General features: G+C 41.3%; 1 protein-coding gene across 3 annotated transcripts in view; it reads right to left on the bottom strand.

Annotated features, from left to right (window-relative positions):
- The window catches only part of LOC135056899 (uncharacterized), a 77,190-nt gene that overhangs the window by 12,222 nt on the left and 45,751 nt on the right, over nt 1–19,217 (bottom strand). For all 3 annotated transcript variants that reach the window (XM_063962651.1, XM_063962653.1, XM_063962654.1), the window contains exons 7-11: nt 18,082–18,234; nt 17,784–17,913; nt 17,412–17,486; nt 14,550–14,639; nt 12,802–12,956 (exon numbers count right to left, since the gene is read on the bottom strand). In XM_063962651.1, the coding sequence (XP_063818721.1) occupies nt 12,802–12,956; nt 14,550–14,639; nt 17,412–17,486; nt 17,784–17,913; nt 18,082–18,234 (603 nt within the window). The remainder of the gene's footprint in view (nt 1–12,801; nt 12,957–14,549; nt 14,640–17,411; nt 17,487–17,783; nt 17,914–18,081; nt 18,235–19,217) is intronic.

Here is a 19,217-nt window from a genome sequence, read left to right as displayed (position 1 = left end):
CTCACCTGCAGACAGCACCTGCCTAGGCCTCCCCCTCCCACATGCACTATCCATCCAAGGCAGCATGAGGGTCTCCCTCACCTGCAGACAGCACCTGCCCAGGCCTCCCCCACCCCACATGCGCTATCCCATACATAACAGCATGAGGGTCTCCCTCACCTGCAGACAGCACCTGCCCAGGCCTCCCCCACCCCACATGCGCTATCCCATACATAACAGCATGAGGGTCTCCCTCACCTGCAGACAGCACCTGCCCAGGCCTCCCCCACCCCACATGCGCTATCCCATACATAACAGCATGAGGGTCTCCCTCACCTGCAGACAGCACCTGCCCAGGCCTCCCCTACCCCACATGCACTATCCATACATAACAGCATGAGGGTCTCCTTCACCTGCAGACAGCACCTGCCCAGGCCTCCCCCTCCCCACATGCTCTATCCCATACATACAAGCATGAGGGTCTCCCTCACCTGCAGACAGCACCTGCCCAGGCCTCCCATACCCCACATGCTCTATCCATACATAACAGTATGAGGGTCTCCCTCACCTGCAGACAGCACCTGCCGTAATGTGTAAAAAAGGGATCGCTGTCTGCCGTAATGTGTAAAAAAGGGATCGCTATCTGCCGTAATGTGTAAAAAGGGGAATCTGTCCCCCGTAATGTGTAAAAAGGGGGACGCTGTCTGCCGTAATGCATAAAAAAGGGGACGCTGTCTGCCATAATGTGTAAAAAGGGGGACGCTGTCTGCCGTAATGTGTAAAAAAGGGGACGCTGTGTGCCGTAATGTGTAAAAATGGGACGCTGTCTGCGTAATGTGTAAAAAAGGGATCGCTGTCTGCCGTAGTGTGTAAAAAAGGGGGACTGTCTGCCGTAATGTGTAAAAAGGGGAATCTGTCCCCCGTAATGTGTAAAAAGGGGACGCTGTCTGCCGTTATGTGTAAAAAAGGGGACGCTGTCTGCCGTTATGTGTAAAAAAGGGGACGCTGTCTGCCGTAATGTGTAAAAAGGGGACGCTGTCTAACGTAATGTGTAAAAGGTGGACGCTGTCTGCCATAATGTGTAAAAAGGGGAATCTGTCCCCCGTAAGGTGTAAAAGGGTCTCTACCTGGTGTAGTGGTGCTACTGTGCGGCATAATTTGAATAATGGAGACTACTGTGCACCGTTATATAAATTGGTATTATTTTGTGGCCACACCCCTTCCCCATGAAGCCACACCCCTGTTTTTTGTGCACGCCTACGGCGCGCACTGCCCCTGTTTTACATAGAGGGAGGGGGCTCCGATGCCATTTCTTGCACACAGCACTAAAATGTATAGTTACGGCACTGTTGCCAGGTATCCATTTCTCTGGCCCTGAGCAGGTCCCCCTCACCAGATCCTCTCCAGGGTTGAGGGGGTGGACTTGGATGGGATGAGGGGGGCCCAAAGCATTTTGTCGCACCTGGGCCCACCGCTCGCTAGTTCTGCCACAGGTCTATCCCATGCATGTTTAAATTGCTCGTCTTAGCCTCTACCACCTCTGATGGGAGGCTATTCCACTTATCCACTACCCTTTCTGTGAAGTAATTTTTCCTTAAATTTCCCCTGAACCTCCCCCCCTCCAGTCTCAGTGTATGTCCTCGAGTTCTAATACTTCTCTTCATTTGGAGAATGTTTCCCTCCTGAACTTTGTTAAAACCCTTGATATATGTGAAAGTTTCTATCATGTCCCCCCTTTCCCTTCTCTCCTCCAAACTATACATATTGAGATTTCTTAGTCTTTCCGGGTAAGTTTTGTGATGTAGGCCATGCACCATTTTAGTTGCCCTTCTTTGTACAGTCTCTAATGTATTAATATCCTTCTGAAGACATGGCCTCCAGAACTGCACACAGTATTCTAGATGAGGCCGCACCAATGACCTATACAGTGGCATTATTACTTCTTTCTTTCTGCTGCCGATTCCTCTCCCAATGCAACAAGCATCTGACTAGTCTTCCTCTTTGCTGTGTTACATTGCTTACCTGCCTTTATGTCACCTGGAATAGTGACTCCTAGATCCCTCTCCTCCTCAGTAGTTTCCAGTATAGTGCCATTAATACTATATTTATCCTTTATGTCACCTGAAATAGTGACTCCTAGATCCCTTTCCTCCTCAGTAGTTTCCAGTATAGTGCCATTAATACTATATTTATCCTTTATGTCACCTGAAATAGTGACTCCTAGATCCCTTTCCTCCTCAGTAATTCCCAGTATAGAGCAATTAATACTATATTTATCCTTTATGTCACCTGAAATAGTGACTCCTAGATCCCTTTCCTCCTCAGTAGCTCCCAGTATAGAGCCGTTAATACTATATTTATCCTTTATGTCACCTGAAACAGTGACTCCTAGATCCCTTTCCTCCTTAGTAGTTTCCAGTATAGCACCATTAATACTATATTTATCCTTTATGCCACCTGAAATAGTGACTCCTAGATCCCTTTCCTCCTCAGTAGTCCCCAGTATAGAGCCATTAATACTATATTTATCCTTTATGTCACCTGAGATAGTGACTCCTAGATCCCTTTCCTCCTCAGTAGTTTCCAGTATAGTGCCATTAATACTATATTTAGCCTTTATGTCACCTGAAATAGTTACTCCTAGATCCCTTTCCTCCTCAGTAGTTTCCAGTATAGTGCTATTAATACTATATTTATCCTTTATGTCACCTGAAATAGTGACTCCTAGATCCCTTTCCTCCTCAGTAGATTCCAGTATAGTGCCATTAATACTATATTTATCCTTTATGTCACCTGAGATAGTGACTCCTAGATCCCTTTCCTCCTCAGTAGTTTCCAGTATAGTGCCATTAATACTATATTTATCCTTTATGTCACCTGAGATAGTGACTCCTAAATCCCTTTCCTCCTCAGTAGCCCCCAGCATAGAGCCATTAATACTATATTTATCCTTTATGTCACCTGAAATAGTGACTCCTAGATCCCTTTCCTCCTCAGTAGTTTCCAGTATAGAGCCATTAATACTATATTTATCCTTTATGTCCCCTGAAATAGTGATTCCTAGATCCCTTTCCTCCTCAGTAGTTTCCAGTATAGTGCCATTAATACTATATTTATCCTTTATGTCACATGAAATAGTGACTCCTAGATCCCTTTCCTCCTCAGTAGTTCCCAGTATAGCGCCATTAATACTATATTTATCCTTTATGTCACCTGAAATAGTGACTCCTAGATCCCTTTCCTCCTCAGTAGCCCCCAGTATAGAGCCATTAATACTATATTTATCCTTTATATCCCCTGAAATAGTGATTCCTAGATCCCTTTCCTCCTCAGTAGTTTCCAGTATAGTGCCATTAATACTATATTTAGCCTTTATGTCACCTGAAATAGTGACTCCTAGATCCCTTTCCTCCTCAGTAGTTTCCAGTATAGTGCTATTAATACTATATTTATCCTTTATGTCACCTGAAATAGTGACTCCTAGATCCCTTTCCTCCTCAGTAGATTCCAGTATAGTGCCATTAATACTATATTTATCCTTTATGTCACCTGAGATAGTGACTCCTAGATCCCTTTCCTCCTCAGTAGTTTCCAGTATAGTGCCATTAATACTATATTTATCCTTTATGTCACCTGAAATAGTGACTCCTAGATCCCTTTCCTCATCAGTAGTTTCCAGTATAGTGCCATTAATACTAGATTTATCCTTTATGTCACCTGAGATAGTGACTCCTAGATCCCTTTCCTCCTCAGTAGTTTCCAGTATAGTGCCATTAATACTATATTTATCCTTTATGCCACCTGAAATAGTGACTCCTAGATCCCTCTCCTCCTCAGTAGTTTCCAGTATAGTGCCATTAATACTATATTTATCCTTTATGTCACCTGAAATAGTGACTCCTAGATCCCTTTCCTCCTCAGTAGATTCCAGTATAGTGCCATTAATACTATATTTATCCTTTATGTCACCTGAAATAGTGACTCCTAGATCCCTTTCCTCCTCAGTAGTTTCCAGTATAGTGCCATTAATACTAGATTTGTCCTTTATGTCACCTGAGATAGTGACTCCTAGATCCCTTTCCTCCTCAGTAGTTTCCAGTATAGTGCCATTAATACTATATTTAGCCTTTATGTCACCTGAAATAGTGACTCTTAGATCCCTTTCCTCCTCAGTAGTTTCCAGTATAGTGCCATTAATACTAGATTTAGCCTTTATGTCACCTGAAATAGTGACTCTTAGATCCCTTTCCTCCTCAGTAGTTTCCAGTATAGTGCCATTAATACTATATTTAGCCTTTATGTCACCTGAAATAGTGACTCTTAGATCCCTTTCCTCCTCAGTAGTTTCCAGTATAGTGCCATTAATACTATATTTATCCTTTATGTCACCTGAGATAGTGACTCCTAGATCCCATTCCTCCTCAGTAGTTTCCAGTATAGTGCCATTAATACTATATTTATCCTTTATGTCACCTGAAATAGTGTCTCCTAGATCCCTTTCCTCCCCAGTAGTTTTCAGTATAGTGCCATTAACACTATATTTATCCTTTATGTCACCTGAAATAGTGACTCCTAGATCCCTTTCCTCCTCAGTAGTTTCCAGTATTGTGCCATTAATACTATATTTATCCTTTATGTCACCTGAGATAGTGACTCTTAGATCCCTTTCCTCCTCAGTAGTTTCCAGTATAGTGCTATTAATACTATATTTATCCTTTATGTCACCTGAAATAGTGACTCTTAGATCCCTTTCCTCCTCAGTAGTTTCCAGTATAGTGCCATTAATACTATATTTAGCCTTTATGTCACCTGAGATAGTGACTCCTAGATCCCTTTCCTCCTCAGTAGTTTCCAGTATAGTGCCATTAATACTATATTTATCCTTTATGTCACCTGAAATAGTGTCTCCTAGATCCCTTTCCTCCCCAGTAGTTTCCAGTATAGTGCCATTAACACTATATTTATCCTTTATGTCACCTGAAATAGTGACTCCTAGATCCCTTTCCTCCTCAGTAGTTTCCAGTATAGTGCCATTAATACTATATTTATCCTTTATGTCACCTGAAATAGTGACTCCTAGATCCGTTTCCTCCTCAGTAGTTTCCAGTATAGTGCCATTAATACTATATTTATCCTTTATGTCACCTGAAATAGTGACTCCTAGATCCCTTTCCTCCTCAGTAGTTCCCAGTATAGTGCCATTAATACTATATTTATCCTTTATGTCACCTGAAATAGTGATTCCTAGATCCCTTTCCTCCTCAGTAGTTTCCAGTATAGTGCTATTAATACTATATTTATCCTTTATGTCACCTGAAATAGTGACTCCTAGATCCCTTTCCTCCTCAGTAGTTCCCAGTATAGTGTCATTAATACTATATTTATCCTTTATGTCACCTGAAATAATGACTCCTAGATCCCTTTCCTCCTCAGTAGTGTCCAGTATAGTGCCATTAATACTATATTTATCCTTTATGTCACCTGAAATAGTGACTCCTAGATCCCTTTCCTCCTCAGTAGTTCCCAGTATAGAGCCATTAATACTATATTTATCCTTTATGTCACCTGAAAAAGTGACTCCTAGATCCCTTTCCTCCTCAGTAGTGTCCAGTATAGTGCCATTAATACTATATTTATCCTTTATGTCACCTGAAATAGTGACTCCTAGATCCCTTTCCTCCTCAGTAGTTCCCAGTATAGAGCCATTAATACTATATTTATCCTTTATGTCACCTGAAAAAGTGACTCCTAGATCCCTTTTCTCCTCAGTAGTTTCCAGTATAGCGCCATTAATACTATATTTATCCTTTATGTCACCTGAAATAGTGACTCCTAGATCCCTTTCCTCCTCAGTAGTTCCCAGTATAGAGCAATTAATACTATATTTATCCTTTATGTCACCTGAAATAGTGACTCCTAGATCCCTTTCCTCCTCAGTAGCTCCCAGTATAGTGCCATTAATACTATATTTATCCTTTATGTCACCTGAAATAGTGACTCCTAGATCCCTTTCCTCCTCAGTAGCTCCCAGTATAGAGCCATTAATACTATATTTATCCTTTATGTCACCTGAAATAGTGACTCCTAGATCCCTTTCCTCCTTAGTAGTTTCCAGTATAGCACCATTAATACTATATTTATCCTTTATATCACATGAAATAGTGACTTCTAGATCCCTTTCCTCCTCAGTAGTTTCCAGTATAGTGCCATTAATACTATATTTATCCTTTATGTCACCTGACATAGTGACTCCTAGATCCCTTTCCTCCTCAGTAGCTCCCAGTATAGCGCCATTAATACTATATTTATCCTTTATGTCACCTGAAATAGTGACTCCTGGATCCCTTTCCTCCTCAGTAGTTTCCAGTATAGTGCCATTAATACTATATTTATCCTTTATGTCACCTGAGATAGTGACTCCTAGATCCCTTTCCTCCTCAGTACTTTCCAGTATAGTGCCATTAATACTATATTTATCCTTTATGTCACCTGAAATAGTGACTCCTAGATCCCTTTCCTCCTCAGTAGTTTCCAGTATAGCACCATTAATACTATATTTATCCTTTATGTCACCTGAAATAGTGACTCCTAGATCCCTTTCCTCCTTAGTAGTTTCCAGTATAGCACCATTAATACTATATTTATCCTTTATGTCACATGAAATAGTGACTCCTAGATCCCTTTCCTCCTCAGTAGTTTCCAGTATAGTGCCATTAATACTATATTTATCCTTTATGTCACCTGACATAGTGACTCCTAGATCCCTTTCCTCCTCAGTAGCTCCCAGTATAGCGCCATTAATACTATATTTATCCTTTATGTCACCTGAGATAGTGACTCCTAGATCCCTTTCCTCCTCAGTAGTCTCCAGTATAGTGCCATTATACTATATTTATCCTTTATGTCACCTGAGATAGTGACTCCTAGATCCCTTTCCTCCTCAGTAGTCTCCAGTATAGTGCCATTATACTATATTTATCCTTTATGTCACCTGACATAGTGACTCCTAGATCCCTTTCCTCCTCAGTAATTTCCAGTATAGAGCCATTATACTATATTTATCCTTTATGTCACATGAAATAGTGACTCCTAGATCCCTTTCCTCCTCAGTAGTTTCCAGTATAGCGCCAGTAATACTATATTTATCCTTTATGTCACCTGAGATAGTGACTCCTAGATCCCTTTCCTCCTCAGTAGTTTCCAGTATAGTGCCATTAATACTATATTTATCCTTTATGTCACCTGAGATAGTGACTGCTAGATCCCTTTCCTCCTCAGTAGTTTCCAGTATAGTGACATTAATACTATATTTATCCTTTATGTCACCTGAAATAGTGACTCCTAGATCCCTTTCCTCCTCAGTAGTTTCCAGTATAGTGCCATTAATACTATATTTATCCTTTATGTCACCTGAAATAGTGACTCCTAGATCCGTTTCCTCCTCAGTAGTTTCCAGTATAGTGCCATTAATACTATATTTATCCTTTATGTCACCTGAAATAGTGACTCCTAGATCCCTTTCCTCCTCAGTAGTTCCCAGTATAGTGCCATTAATACTATATTTATCCTTTATGTCACCTGAAATAGTGATTCCTAGATCCCTTTCCTCCTCAGTAGTTTCCAGTATAGTGCTATTAATACTATATTTATCCTTTATGTCACCTGAAATAGTGACTCCTAGATCCCTTTCCTCCTCAGTAGTTCCCAGTATAGTGTCATTAATACTATATTTATCCTTTATGTCACCTGAAATAATGACTCCTAGATCCCTTTCCTCCTCAGTAGTGTCCAGTATAGTGCCATTAATACTATATTTATCCTTTATGTCACCTGAAATAGTGACTCCTAGATCCCTTTCCTCCTCAGTAGTTCCCAGTATAGAGCCATTAATACTATATTTATCCTTTATGTCACCTGAAAAAGTGACTCCTAGATCCCTTTCCTCCTCAGTAGTGTCCAGTATAGTGCCATTAATACTATATTTATCCTTTATGTCACCTGAAATAGTGACTCCTAGATCCCTTTCCTCCTCAGTAGTTCCCAGTATAGAGCCATTAATACTATATTTATCCTTTATGTCACCTGAAATAGTGACTCCTAGATCCCTTTCCTCCTCAGTAGTTCCCAGTATAGAGCCATTAATACTATATTTATCCTTTATGTCACCTGAAAAAGTGACTCCTAGATCCCTTTTCTCCTCAGTAGTTTCCAGTATAGCGCCATTAATACTATATTTATCCTTTATGTCACCTGAAATAGTGACTCCTAGATCCCTTTCCTCCTCAGTAGTTCCCAGTATAGAGCAATTAATACTATATTTATCCTTTATGTCACCTGAAATAGTGACTCCTAGATCCCTTTCCTCCTCAGTAGCTCCCAGTATAGTGCCATTAATACTATATTTATCCTTTATGTCACCTGAAATAGTGACTCCTAGATCCCTTTCCTCCTCAGTAGCTCCCAGTATAGAGCCATTAATACTATATTTATCCTTTATGTCACCTGAAATAGTGACTCCTAGATCCCTTTCCTCCTTAGTAGTTTCCAGTATAGCACCATTAATACTATATTTATCCTTTATGTCACATGAAATAGTGACTTCTAGATCCCTTTCCTCCTCAGTAGTTTCCAGTATAGTGCCATTAATACTATATTTATCCTTTATGTCACCTGAAATAGTGACTCCTAGATCCCTTTCCTCCTCAGTAGCTCCCAGTATAGCGCCATTAATACTATATTTATCCTTTATGTCACCTGAAATAGTGACTCCTGGATCCCTTTCCTCCTCAGTAGTTTCCAGTATAGTGCCATTAATACTATATTTATCCTTTATGTCACCTGAGATAGTGACTCCTAGATCCCTTTCCTCCTCAGTAGTTTCCAGTATAGTGCCATTAATACTATATTTATCCTTTATGTCACCTGAAATAGTGACTCCTAGATCCCTTTCCTCCTCAGTAGTTTCCAGTATAGCACCATTAATACTATATTTATCCTTTATGTCACCTGAAATAGTGACTCCTAGATCCCTTTCCTCCTTAGTAGTTTCCAGTATAGCACCATTAATACTATATTTATCCTTTATGTCACATGAAATAGTGACTCCTAGATCCCTTTCCTCCTCAGTAGTTTCCAGTATAGTGCCATTAATACTATATTTATCCTTTATGTCACCTGACATAGTGACTCCTAGATCCCTTTCCTCCTCAGTAGCTCCCAGTATAGCGCCATTAATACTATATTTATCCTTTATGTCACCTGAGATAGTGACTCCTAGATCCCTTTCCTCCTCAGTAGTTTCCAGTATAGTGCCATTAATACTATATTTATCCTTTATGTCACCTGAGATAGTGACTCCTAGATCCCTTTCCTCCTCAGTAGTCTCCAGTATAGTGCCATTATACTATATTTATCCTTTATGTCACCTGACATAGTGACTCCTAGATCCCTTTCCTCCTCAGTAGTTTCCAGTATAGTGCCATTATACTATATTTATCCTTTATGTCACATGAAATAGTGACTCCTAGATCCCTTTCCTCCTCAGTAGTTTCCAGTATAGCGCCAGTAATACTATATTTATCCTTTATGTCACCTGAGATAGTGACTCCTAGATCCCTTTCCTCCTCAGTAGTTCCCAGTATAGAGCCATTAATACTATATTTATCCTTTATGTCACCTGAAAAAGTGACTCCTAGATCCCTTTTCTCCTCAGTAGTTTCCAGTATAGCGCCATTAATACTATATTTATCCTTTATGTCACCTGAAATAGTGACTCCTAGATCCCTTTCCTCCTCAGTAGTTCCCAGTATAGAGCAATTAATACTATATTTATCCTTTATGTCACCTGAAATAGTGACTCCTAGATCCCTTTCCTCCTCAGTAGCTCCCAGTATAGTGCCATTAATACTATATTTATCCTTTATGTCACCTGAAATAGTGACTCCTAGATCCCTTTCCTCCTCAGTAGCTCCCAGTATAGAGCCATTAATACTATATTTATCCTTTATGTCACCTGAAATAGTGACTCCTAGATCCCTTTCCTCCTTAGTAGTTTCCAGTATAGCACCATTAATACTATATTTATCCTTTATGTCACATGAAATAGTGACTTCTAGATCCCTTTCCTCCTCAGTAGTTTCCAGTATAGTGCCATTAATACTATATTTATCCTTTATGTCACCTGACATAGTGACTCCTAGATCCCTTTCCTCCTCAGTAGCTCCCAGTATAGCGCCATTAATACTATATTTATCCTTTATGTCACCTGAAATAGTGACTCCTGGATCCCTTTCCTCCTCAGTAGTTTCCAGTATAGTGCCATTAATACTATATTTATCCTTTATGTCACCTGAGATAGTGACTCCTAGATCCCTTTCCTCCTCAGTAGTTTCCAGTATAGCGCCATTAATACTATATTTATCCTTTATGTCACCTGAAATAGTGACTCCTAGATCCCTTTCCTCCTCAGTAGTTTCCAGTATAGCACCATTAATACTATATTTATCCTTTATGTCACCTGAAATAGTGACTCCTAGATCCCTTTCCTCCTTAGTAGTTTCCAGTATAGCACCATTAATACTATATTTATCCTTTATGTCACATGAAATAGTGACTCCTAGATCCCTTTCCTCCTCAGTAGTTTCCAGTATAGTGCCATTAATACTATATTTATCCTTTATGTCACCTGACATAGTGACTCCTAGATCCCTTTCCTCCTCAGTAGCTCCCAGTATAGCGCCATTAATACTATATTTATCCTTTATGTCACCTGAGATAGTGACTCCTAGATCCCTTTCCTCCTCAGTAGTCTCCAGTATAGTGCCATTATACTATATTTATCCTTTATGTCACCTGAGATAGTGACTCCTAGATCCCTTTCCTCCTCAGTAGTCTCCAGTATAGTGCCATTATACTATATTTATCCTTTATGTCACCTGACATAGTGACTCCTAGATCCCTTTCCTCCTCAGTAGTTTCCAGTATAGTGCCATTATACTATATTTATCCTTTATGTCACATGAAATAGTGACTCCTAGATCCCTTTCCTCCTCAGTAGTTTCCAGTATAGCGCCAGTAATACTATATTTATCCTTTATGTCACCTGAGATAGTGACTCCTAGATCCCTTTCCTCCTCAGTAGTTTCCAGTATAGTGCCATTAATACTATATTTATCCTTTATGTCACCTGACATAGTGACTCCTAGATCCCTTTCCTCCTCAGTAGCTCCCAGTATAGCGCCATTAATACTATATTTATCCTTTATGTCACCTGAAATAGTGATTCCTAGATCCCTTTCCTCCTCAGTAGTTTCCAGTATAGTGCCATTAATACTATATTTATCCTTTATGTCACCTGAGATAGTGACTGCTAGATCCCTTTCCTCCTCAGTAGTTTCCAGTATAGTGACATTAATACTATATTTATCCTTTATGTCACCTGAGATAGTGACTCCTAGATCCCTTTCCTCCTCAGTAGTTTCCAGTATAGTGCCATTATTACTATATTTATCCTTTATATCACCTGAAATAGTGACTCCTAGATCCCTTTCCTCCTCAGTAGTTTCCAGTATAGTGCCATTAATACTATATTTATCCTTTATGTCACCTGAAATAGTGACTCCTAGATCCTTTTCCTCCTCAGTAGTCCCCAGTATAGTGCCATTAATACTATATTTATCCTTTATGTCACCTGACATAGTGACTCCTAGATCCCTTTCCTCCTCAGTAGTTTCCAGTATAGCGCCATTAATACTATATTTATCCTTTATGTCACCTGAGATAGTGACTCCTAGATCCCTTTCCTCCTCAGTAGTCTCCAGTATAGTGCCATTATACTATATTTATCCTTTATGTCACCTGAGATAGTGACTCCTAGATCCCTTTCCTCCTCAGTAGTCTCCAGTATAGTGCCATTATACTATATTTATCCTTTATGTCACCTGACATAGTGACTCCTAGATCCCTTTCCTCCTCAGTAGTTTCCAGTATAGTGCCATTATACTATATTTATCCTTTATGTCACATGAAATAGTGACTCCTAGATCCCTTTCCTCCTCAGTAGTTTCCAGTATAGCGCCAGTAATACTATATTTATCCTTTATGTCACCTGAGATAGTGACTCCTAGATCCCTTTCCTCCTCAGTAGTTTCCAGTATAGTGCCATTAATACTATATTTAGCCTTTGGGTTTTTGAGACCCATGTGCATGATTTTGCATTTTTTAGCATTAAACTGTAGTTGCCACGTTCATGACCATTTCTCAAGCCTAGATAGGTCATCAATAATTTGTTTTACCCCTCCCGGTGTGTCTACCCTGTTTCATATCTTTGTATCGTGTGATGTGTTGTTACTAGTATGGAGTACGATTAGAAAATTGCAGTTTTTCTTTCATTTTTGATAAGGATTAATGATTCAATTATTTCATCAATAGCCTTGCACCATCTCCTTGCCTAAGGCAACTGTATATGTAGTGTGGTTTACTGAGTCACTGTAAGTTATTGGCTCACCACTCTGATCTGTAACTCTACCTTCACTTCAGGTTCCCAGCAACACCCCCCCCCCCCCTTTCCTGACATGTTATTCATCATCTTCACCAAACCTCCAACATCCTTCCCCATTGTACTCTCTTAATCCACCATTCCGGATACACAGTCACCACTCCCCCCCACTCCCCCGCATCTTCTTAACCTGCCTACCCATGTTATTCTTTATTCATTTATATATACTAGCTGTTCTCCCCCATTCTTCGTACGGGAGTTTCGGATTGTCACGTTTGTACATATAAATGAGTGTTAAAAATTGAGATAACACAGATTATACTCACTCTCTCACACGAGACAGTAGGAGACAGTCATTGAAGAGATGCAGGTAGACAGGCCGACTTGTGACCTTCCACTTGAAGCTGAGAGAATTGAACTCCAGAGACGTGACCTCTCCGTGTTTCACGAGACGACGAGACTGGGAGATCAGGGGGAAGATCTGGAAGACAAGAAAACCCATTCAGATCCTTTCTGTAAAACTTATCACATCCTATATGCAGCCTTACTGGCCGGAGGGAATCTGCCCAGCCCGAGCGTCACATCTCGCAAAAGAGAGCTGTTGTTGTTGTTAATAGTTTTACATATACACATTTTTACGCAATTAAATCATGTTTCAGATCTTTGCAGACAGAGATACTGGTTGTTTGACTTCTAATCATAAAACGTGTATTCACATACAATGACATGTATAGCTTACATGACAGTGACATGTGCACCCGTGTTAGAGCGTGTTTTAATGTGACGAGACCTACACTATATGGACAAAAGTATTGGGACACCTGACCAGTACACCAACAGGGGCTGTAATGATGTTGCATTCAAATACATATACTTTAATATGGAGTGTGTCCCCCTTTTGCAGCTAAAGCAGCTTCTTGGAAGGTTTTCCACAAGATTTTTGAGTGTTTCTGTGGGAACTTGCGCCCATTCATTCTGTAGAGCATGTATGAGGTCAGGCACTGATGTTGGACGAGAAGGCCTGGCTCGCAATCTCCGTTCCAGTTCATCCCAAAGGTGCTCAATAGGGTTGAGGGCAAGGTCAAGTTCTTTCACACCGAACTCAAACCATGGGCCTAATTAAGACCAGATCGCTGTTGTGCGAATTTGCAAGGGCAGATGATTATCAATGGATCATAGTACACATGTGCGAGGCCAAACGGTGAAAAAATCCAGCAACTTTTTTGATCACTAGGCGTATGCAAGTTGATTGACAGGAAGTGGGTGTTTGGGGGGTGGTAACTGGTCATTTTCTGGTAGTGTCCAGAAAAATGCAGGTGTTCCCAAGCATTCGATAGAATATCGGGCAGTGTGTATGTAGATATATCGGGCAGTGTGTATGCACCTTTAGAACACAGAATATCAGAACTAGATACATGTATTAGGTTTCAATTTCAAGAATAACACTATAAGCTTACAGTTACAAAAACAGTTACAAAGTACACACAAATTACAGACAATTTCAGAGAAAAATAAAAAGGATAAACCACAGTTCAAGTCACCTTCCAGAAGCGAACAAGGTTGGAGTAAGGTCGCTCCTGAAAGAAGTTGGACATTCTCGCCGTATGGCTACCTTAGCGAATGATACAATCACCGACAGACACACATCTTTATCTTTCGAGTATTGCTCCTTGACACACACCCACCCTTAGGATTTTTAACTCTTACAAAAACAAAAGTAATTGACTTAAAGATTTGGAGTAAAACTGAGGAAAAGTTTTCAGCGTGGGCATCTTGCCGGGCATCTTACGGTATATGTCGCAAAAAGGATAGGGGTATGTTTGACCCCTTTCGTCACTCTGAGCCAAGCTTACTCCTCTTGACTCAGCTTTCTCCCTCTTTCTATTAGAACATAAGTTTTCTCTTGAGCAGGGCCCTCCGCCCTATTTGTACTCATATCTGCATTTATGTCGTCTACCTTTTATGTCCCTGTCATCATGCCTGTCCTGCTTTCCCCACTGTCTGGCTCTGTGGAGCACTGTGGTGGCATCAAGGACCAGGAGACACCAGGCTAGGGTTTGCCCCGGGGACTCACCTTGCATTCAAACTGAATCTTCTGATTTAGCAGTATCAGCTCCTCTGTGTCCTTCATCCGCTGGACACTCTCATTGCAGTCTCTGATCAGCTGTCAGACAGACACATCATTAGACACTGAGTTACAGCATTTTATAGCGGGCAGGACAGACCAGTTGGTCCACAATGTGCAATGTGAGACTTGGCCTCAAGAGATATTGAAGAACGCTCAGCCAATTTGTGTTTACAGCCAATATTCATAAGAAGGGAGGCAAGCGAGTCACAATTTCATCCCACAAAATGGCTGCCTCCACCAGGCCTCGGTGATTGCAAACTGATAGGCTGCAAAGTTTAGCCCGTACATTGGAGAAGGAGAGGAACAAAATAGAAACCATCGATAAAACCATTTGCATTGTAGTAAAATATGTGACCTTTGCTCGAAGAATGAGAACATTGTAATCTGCGGTTTTTCATGGGTTTGACAAAACGGAAACCTCCCGCACTATATTTAAAACAAAAAAAACACATCACAAAAAACACATCACTAAGTGAGGCTGTATTTGCCTCTGTGAGTCAGATCCAACAACTCAAGTGTTCTACCAGCTCAAGAGGCCCCTTCTCGTCAGGTTACCTAGCCCCAAGTGGTCTGTATCTCTTACAAGACAGTGCAGAGACTGCACTCAAATATACAGTCAGCTTTGCCTGGGATACAGCGTCTCCTGTAACCGGGAATTCTGTTATTCCGTTGTAAGAATATATTAGGAAATTCCCATATTAGTCGGTAGAAGGAACATGTAACTAGGCTTGTGTATTCCTGTTTTTAAAAGAAACTGGTTAAAAAATTATGTTTTTATATTTTTTGTGTGTTTTTTTTTAAAAAGGACCCAACCAGTGGTGCAAGTAGAATTTTTTCTTAGTGGTACTGATAGTAAAAAGGGGAGTGGTCACGTGTCATGAGGGGGTCACATGAAACTAGGGGAGTGGCTATATGACAATAGGGGCATAGCCACATTATGCCACAAACCGTAATGCCCCTTACACATTATGCCAGACACCATAATGCCCATTACACATTATACCACACACCGTAATGTCTATTACATATTATGCCACCGACACCATTTTATGACACACACACACACACACACACACACACACACACACACACACACACACACACACACACATTATGCCCCAGCAATGGGCCGGTGGTACGGAGTACCACCAGCATATTTCTTAATGGTACTCCGTACCACCCTACTTTCAGCACTGGACTCAACTGTTTGCAAGTTAGAAACATATTTTGTTTTCATTTTTAATTAATTAATTATTTAAATAATAGGAAACACAAAAAGTCACTATATGGCTGGACTGGGAGGGAGTCGGGCCAGTAGCCAAATCAGCATTTTGACTATGTTGTTAATTCTTCCAAATGTGAGCCGCAAACGTCAGATCATAACTGTGAACCATGTTCAGCTTGTTTTCAAGTACTGTATCTACCAGTGACTAATCTATACATAGTCGGGGCGGCTCTAAGGTAAGTCTAGGCAAACGCAGATTGATCAAAGAACGCAGATTGATCAAAGAGGGATTGGGGGGGGGGTAACAAGTAGCTTAAACTGTGATTAAGACACTAGAAGTTCCTGGAATTTTTTTTGTTTCTTTCCTGCCCTTATAGCATAAATGCCTAAACATTTCCACAGTGTATCTTATGGTGAATTAGGAGTGTGAAATAGCATCTATTAAAATTCTACAAACTGTTGCCAAAATTCCATACATTTCTAGGCACAGTGCCGGGACTTGAAGATTTGTTTTTGGAAGATTTACATTCAGAATGATGACATTTTGTGCCACACCCTTTCTGGAAATGGTTTGGTCCCGGTTTGTGCAAGATGGACCGACACCCCAGATCATAGCCTTGTGTTCTGTATAGAAAATGCTATTCTCTACTTGCAAGTTATATTTAAAGCAATATTTTACAATCCATGATATACTGTAATAAAGCTTTAGGGGGTAATTCAGAGTTGATTTCAGCAGCAAATTTATTAGCAGTTGGGCAAAACCATGTGCACTGCAGGTGGGGCAGATGTAACCTGTGCAGAGAGAGTTAGATTTGGGTGGGGTGTGTTCAAACGGAAATCTAAATTGCAGTGTAAAAATAAAGCAGCCAGAATTTACCCTGCACAGAAACAAAATAACCTACCCAAATCTAACTCTCTCTGCACATGTTACATCTGCACCCCCCCCTGAGCGGCGGCTGTGACAAATCCTCCTGCATATGCTTATCTGTAGCCGCTGCTCTCCCCCTATTCCTCCTCTCAGCTCCCTCAATGTCCCTCATCTCAATCTGATTTTTTTTAAAGTCGGATTGAGATGGTCGGAAAGGGGACCAAATTCTGTCAGATTTGGTCCTGTTTCCGACAGAAGCACGCGGATCGGCAGCTATTCCGCCGATCCACGTGCTTTCAGACAAGTCGATTTCCCCGACTTGTCGGATCATTTTGGGATATATTGAATAGGTTGGAACCCTTCCTGACCTAAAAAAGTCGAAAACTGCGTCTTTCCGACAGACGGCAGCTTTTGACTTCAATTGAATATACCCCTTGATCTACTGTATAATAATAACAACATGAAAGAAAAAAAATTAAATGAACTCAAAATTAAAATGATGTTGATTTAGAGACCCAAGACCCACCAAGGACTACACAACGCATATTCTCCAATGAAGCCACACACATGCCTTAATCGCCAAAGCATTAGACAAGGGATTGAGAAAATGTTGACATAACAGTAAAGAAGAAGAAGCACAGAGAAGAATAATCCTAAATACAGCCCAAGGCAACATCATAGGTCATCTCTGACAGAATCCGCCATATTGTTTTACCTTCTCCAGCGCATTGTGCGCTTCGGTGGCTTGTGTCTCCTCAGTAGATCCTGGCGCTGATCTCTTCAATATGTTCTATAGGTGGGGAGAAAATCAGAGGAGGACAATTGGAGAGTTATTGAACGTTGAGGTGGCCCAGGTGACAGCCATTTATATGGACACAGGTGTCAGGTGAGGTCTGGAAAACCTCCCCAAACATCACATACACCTGCCATGATATACAGCCTGCCAATGACACAGCACTAGGATGAAGACCAGCAATATCGACCATGGAGATCTGGTTGGGCAATTTGATGGTTACTGAGCAAATTGGCGAAACGCGCCACCAGACTCTACATACAACAGGTGAGTAATGATGGTGGGAGAAGTTACCTGTAGGAGCAGGCGGAGACGGGTGATCCGCTGGAAGGGGAGTATGAGGAAGGATTTCAGGCTCAACCTCTGGCACACGGGGTCACTTTCCAGTTTGGCCAGGACTTGCTGAAACTTCGGATTGTCGCTCCTACCACACAAAGACAAGCTCATTGCCTGGCACGCTTCAACATGGAGAAAATACAGCAAAATGACTATACAGCCCGATGTCTCAGGACATGCTCTGCACTGAGGAACCCCAGGCCCTGGATTTATTATAACAGGTGAGTTATTACATGGATAGGACAGGTCTCCTTACATCAGCCTCTGGAAGGTCCGGTCTTGGTAGCTCTGGTTGGTGACGTACGGCAGGTAGACCCTGCGGAAATCCTGCTCGTGACTTATCACCACGTCGCACACCTGGAAGTTGTACATGTTGCTCTCAAATTCTTCTTCCAAGTCAAAGAGGAAACTGGTAAGAGGGAGATAAATCAATTTGTCAGAACAACCATTTTTGTCAGTTTTACGGCATATAGGAGCAAATGGTCAATTGTCATTTGCTCTCATTCATTACCAAATTTTCATTCCAACCAGCCAGATCGGACAATAAATCTTTAGGTGTATGGCCAGCTTTAAAGAAAAAGTTACATTCACTATAGAGCACAGTACAAAGCAGTACTACAAACAGGGCAGACACAAGTCATGTAACTTACATAGTACCAACAGTACAGAAAGAAAGAGGGTAACACAACACAAGTAGTGATTCAAAAAGGTTAACAATGCAAAGGAAGGCAATCCAAGGAAACCAAGAGTAGACCTGGGAAAGTAGCATCGCCAGATAAAGGAAAATCAGACGTAGAAGGAGCATTATAAGAAGAGGAAGACGCGAACCTGTTCATGAGACCTTACATCCTACAGGGGAAGATCTAGGGGGTGAAGCAAGCAAGGGGGCAGCAGGGAGGGGCTAGGCGGTGGTCTGATAGGCTTTGCTGAACACGTGAGTTTTGAAGCAGCATTTGAAGCATTGGAGGCTGGGGGACAGTCTGATACAGTGAGTGATAACATGGCAGAGAGGGGGAGCAGTGAGGGAGAAGGTCTTGAAGGCTTCAATGAGAAATGGTCATCAGATGGAAGGAGAGACATTGGTTGCTTGCTGAGCAGAGGAAGCAGAAGGGATGGCCATCGGTGTGCCTACCATGGATGGCACCATCAATGGTGATACTATGCAATAGATGACCATCGATGCTTTCACAAACAGATGGTCATCCCTGTACTTTCACCTACTGGCCTGTGGGCCAATAAGAACCCAGGGGCAGGGCTTTATGGATGTCAGGTAGCGGAGCTATGCCCATACCAGCACTCAGTAGAACAAAAACAACATCATCAGGTGGTTATACAATTGATGGCATAAAACCATCTGGTTCTTCCCCATCAATGGCAAAAGTATTCAACATT

The sequence above is a fragment of the Pseudophryne corroboree genome, chromosome 3 (assembly GCF_028390025.1).
Source record: "Pseudophryne corroboree isolate aPseCor3 chromosome 3, aPseCor3.hap2, whole genome shotgun sequence".
Taxonomy (NCBI): domain Eukaryota; kingdom Metazoa; phylum Chordata; class Amphibia; order Anura; family Myobatrachidae; genus Pseudophryne; species Pseudophryne corroboree.
Note: the sequence above shows the minus strand (reverse complement) of the source record. Positions and strands in the feature narration are given on the sequence as shown.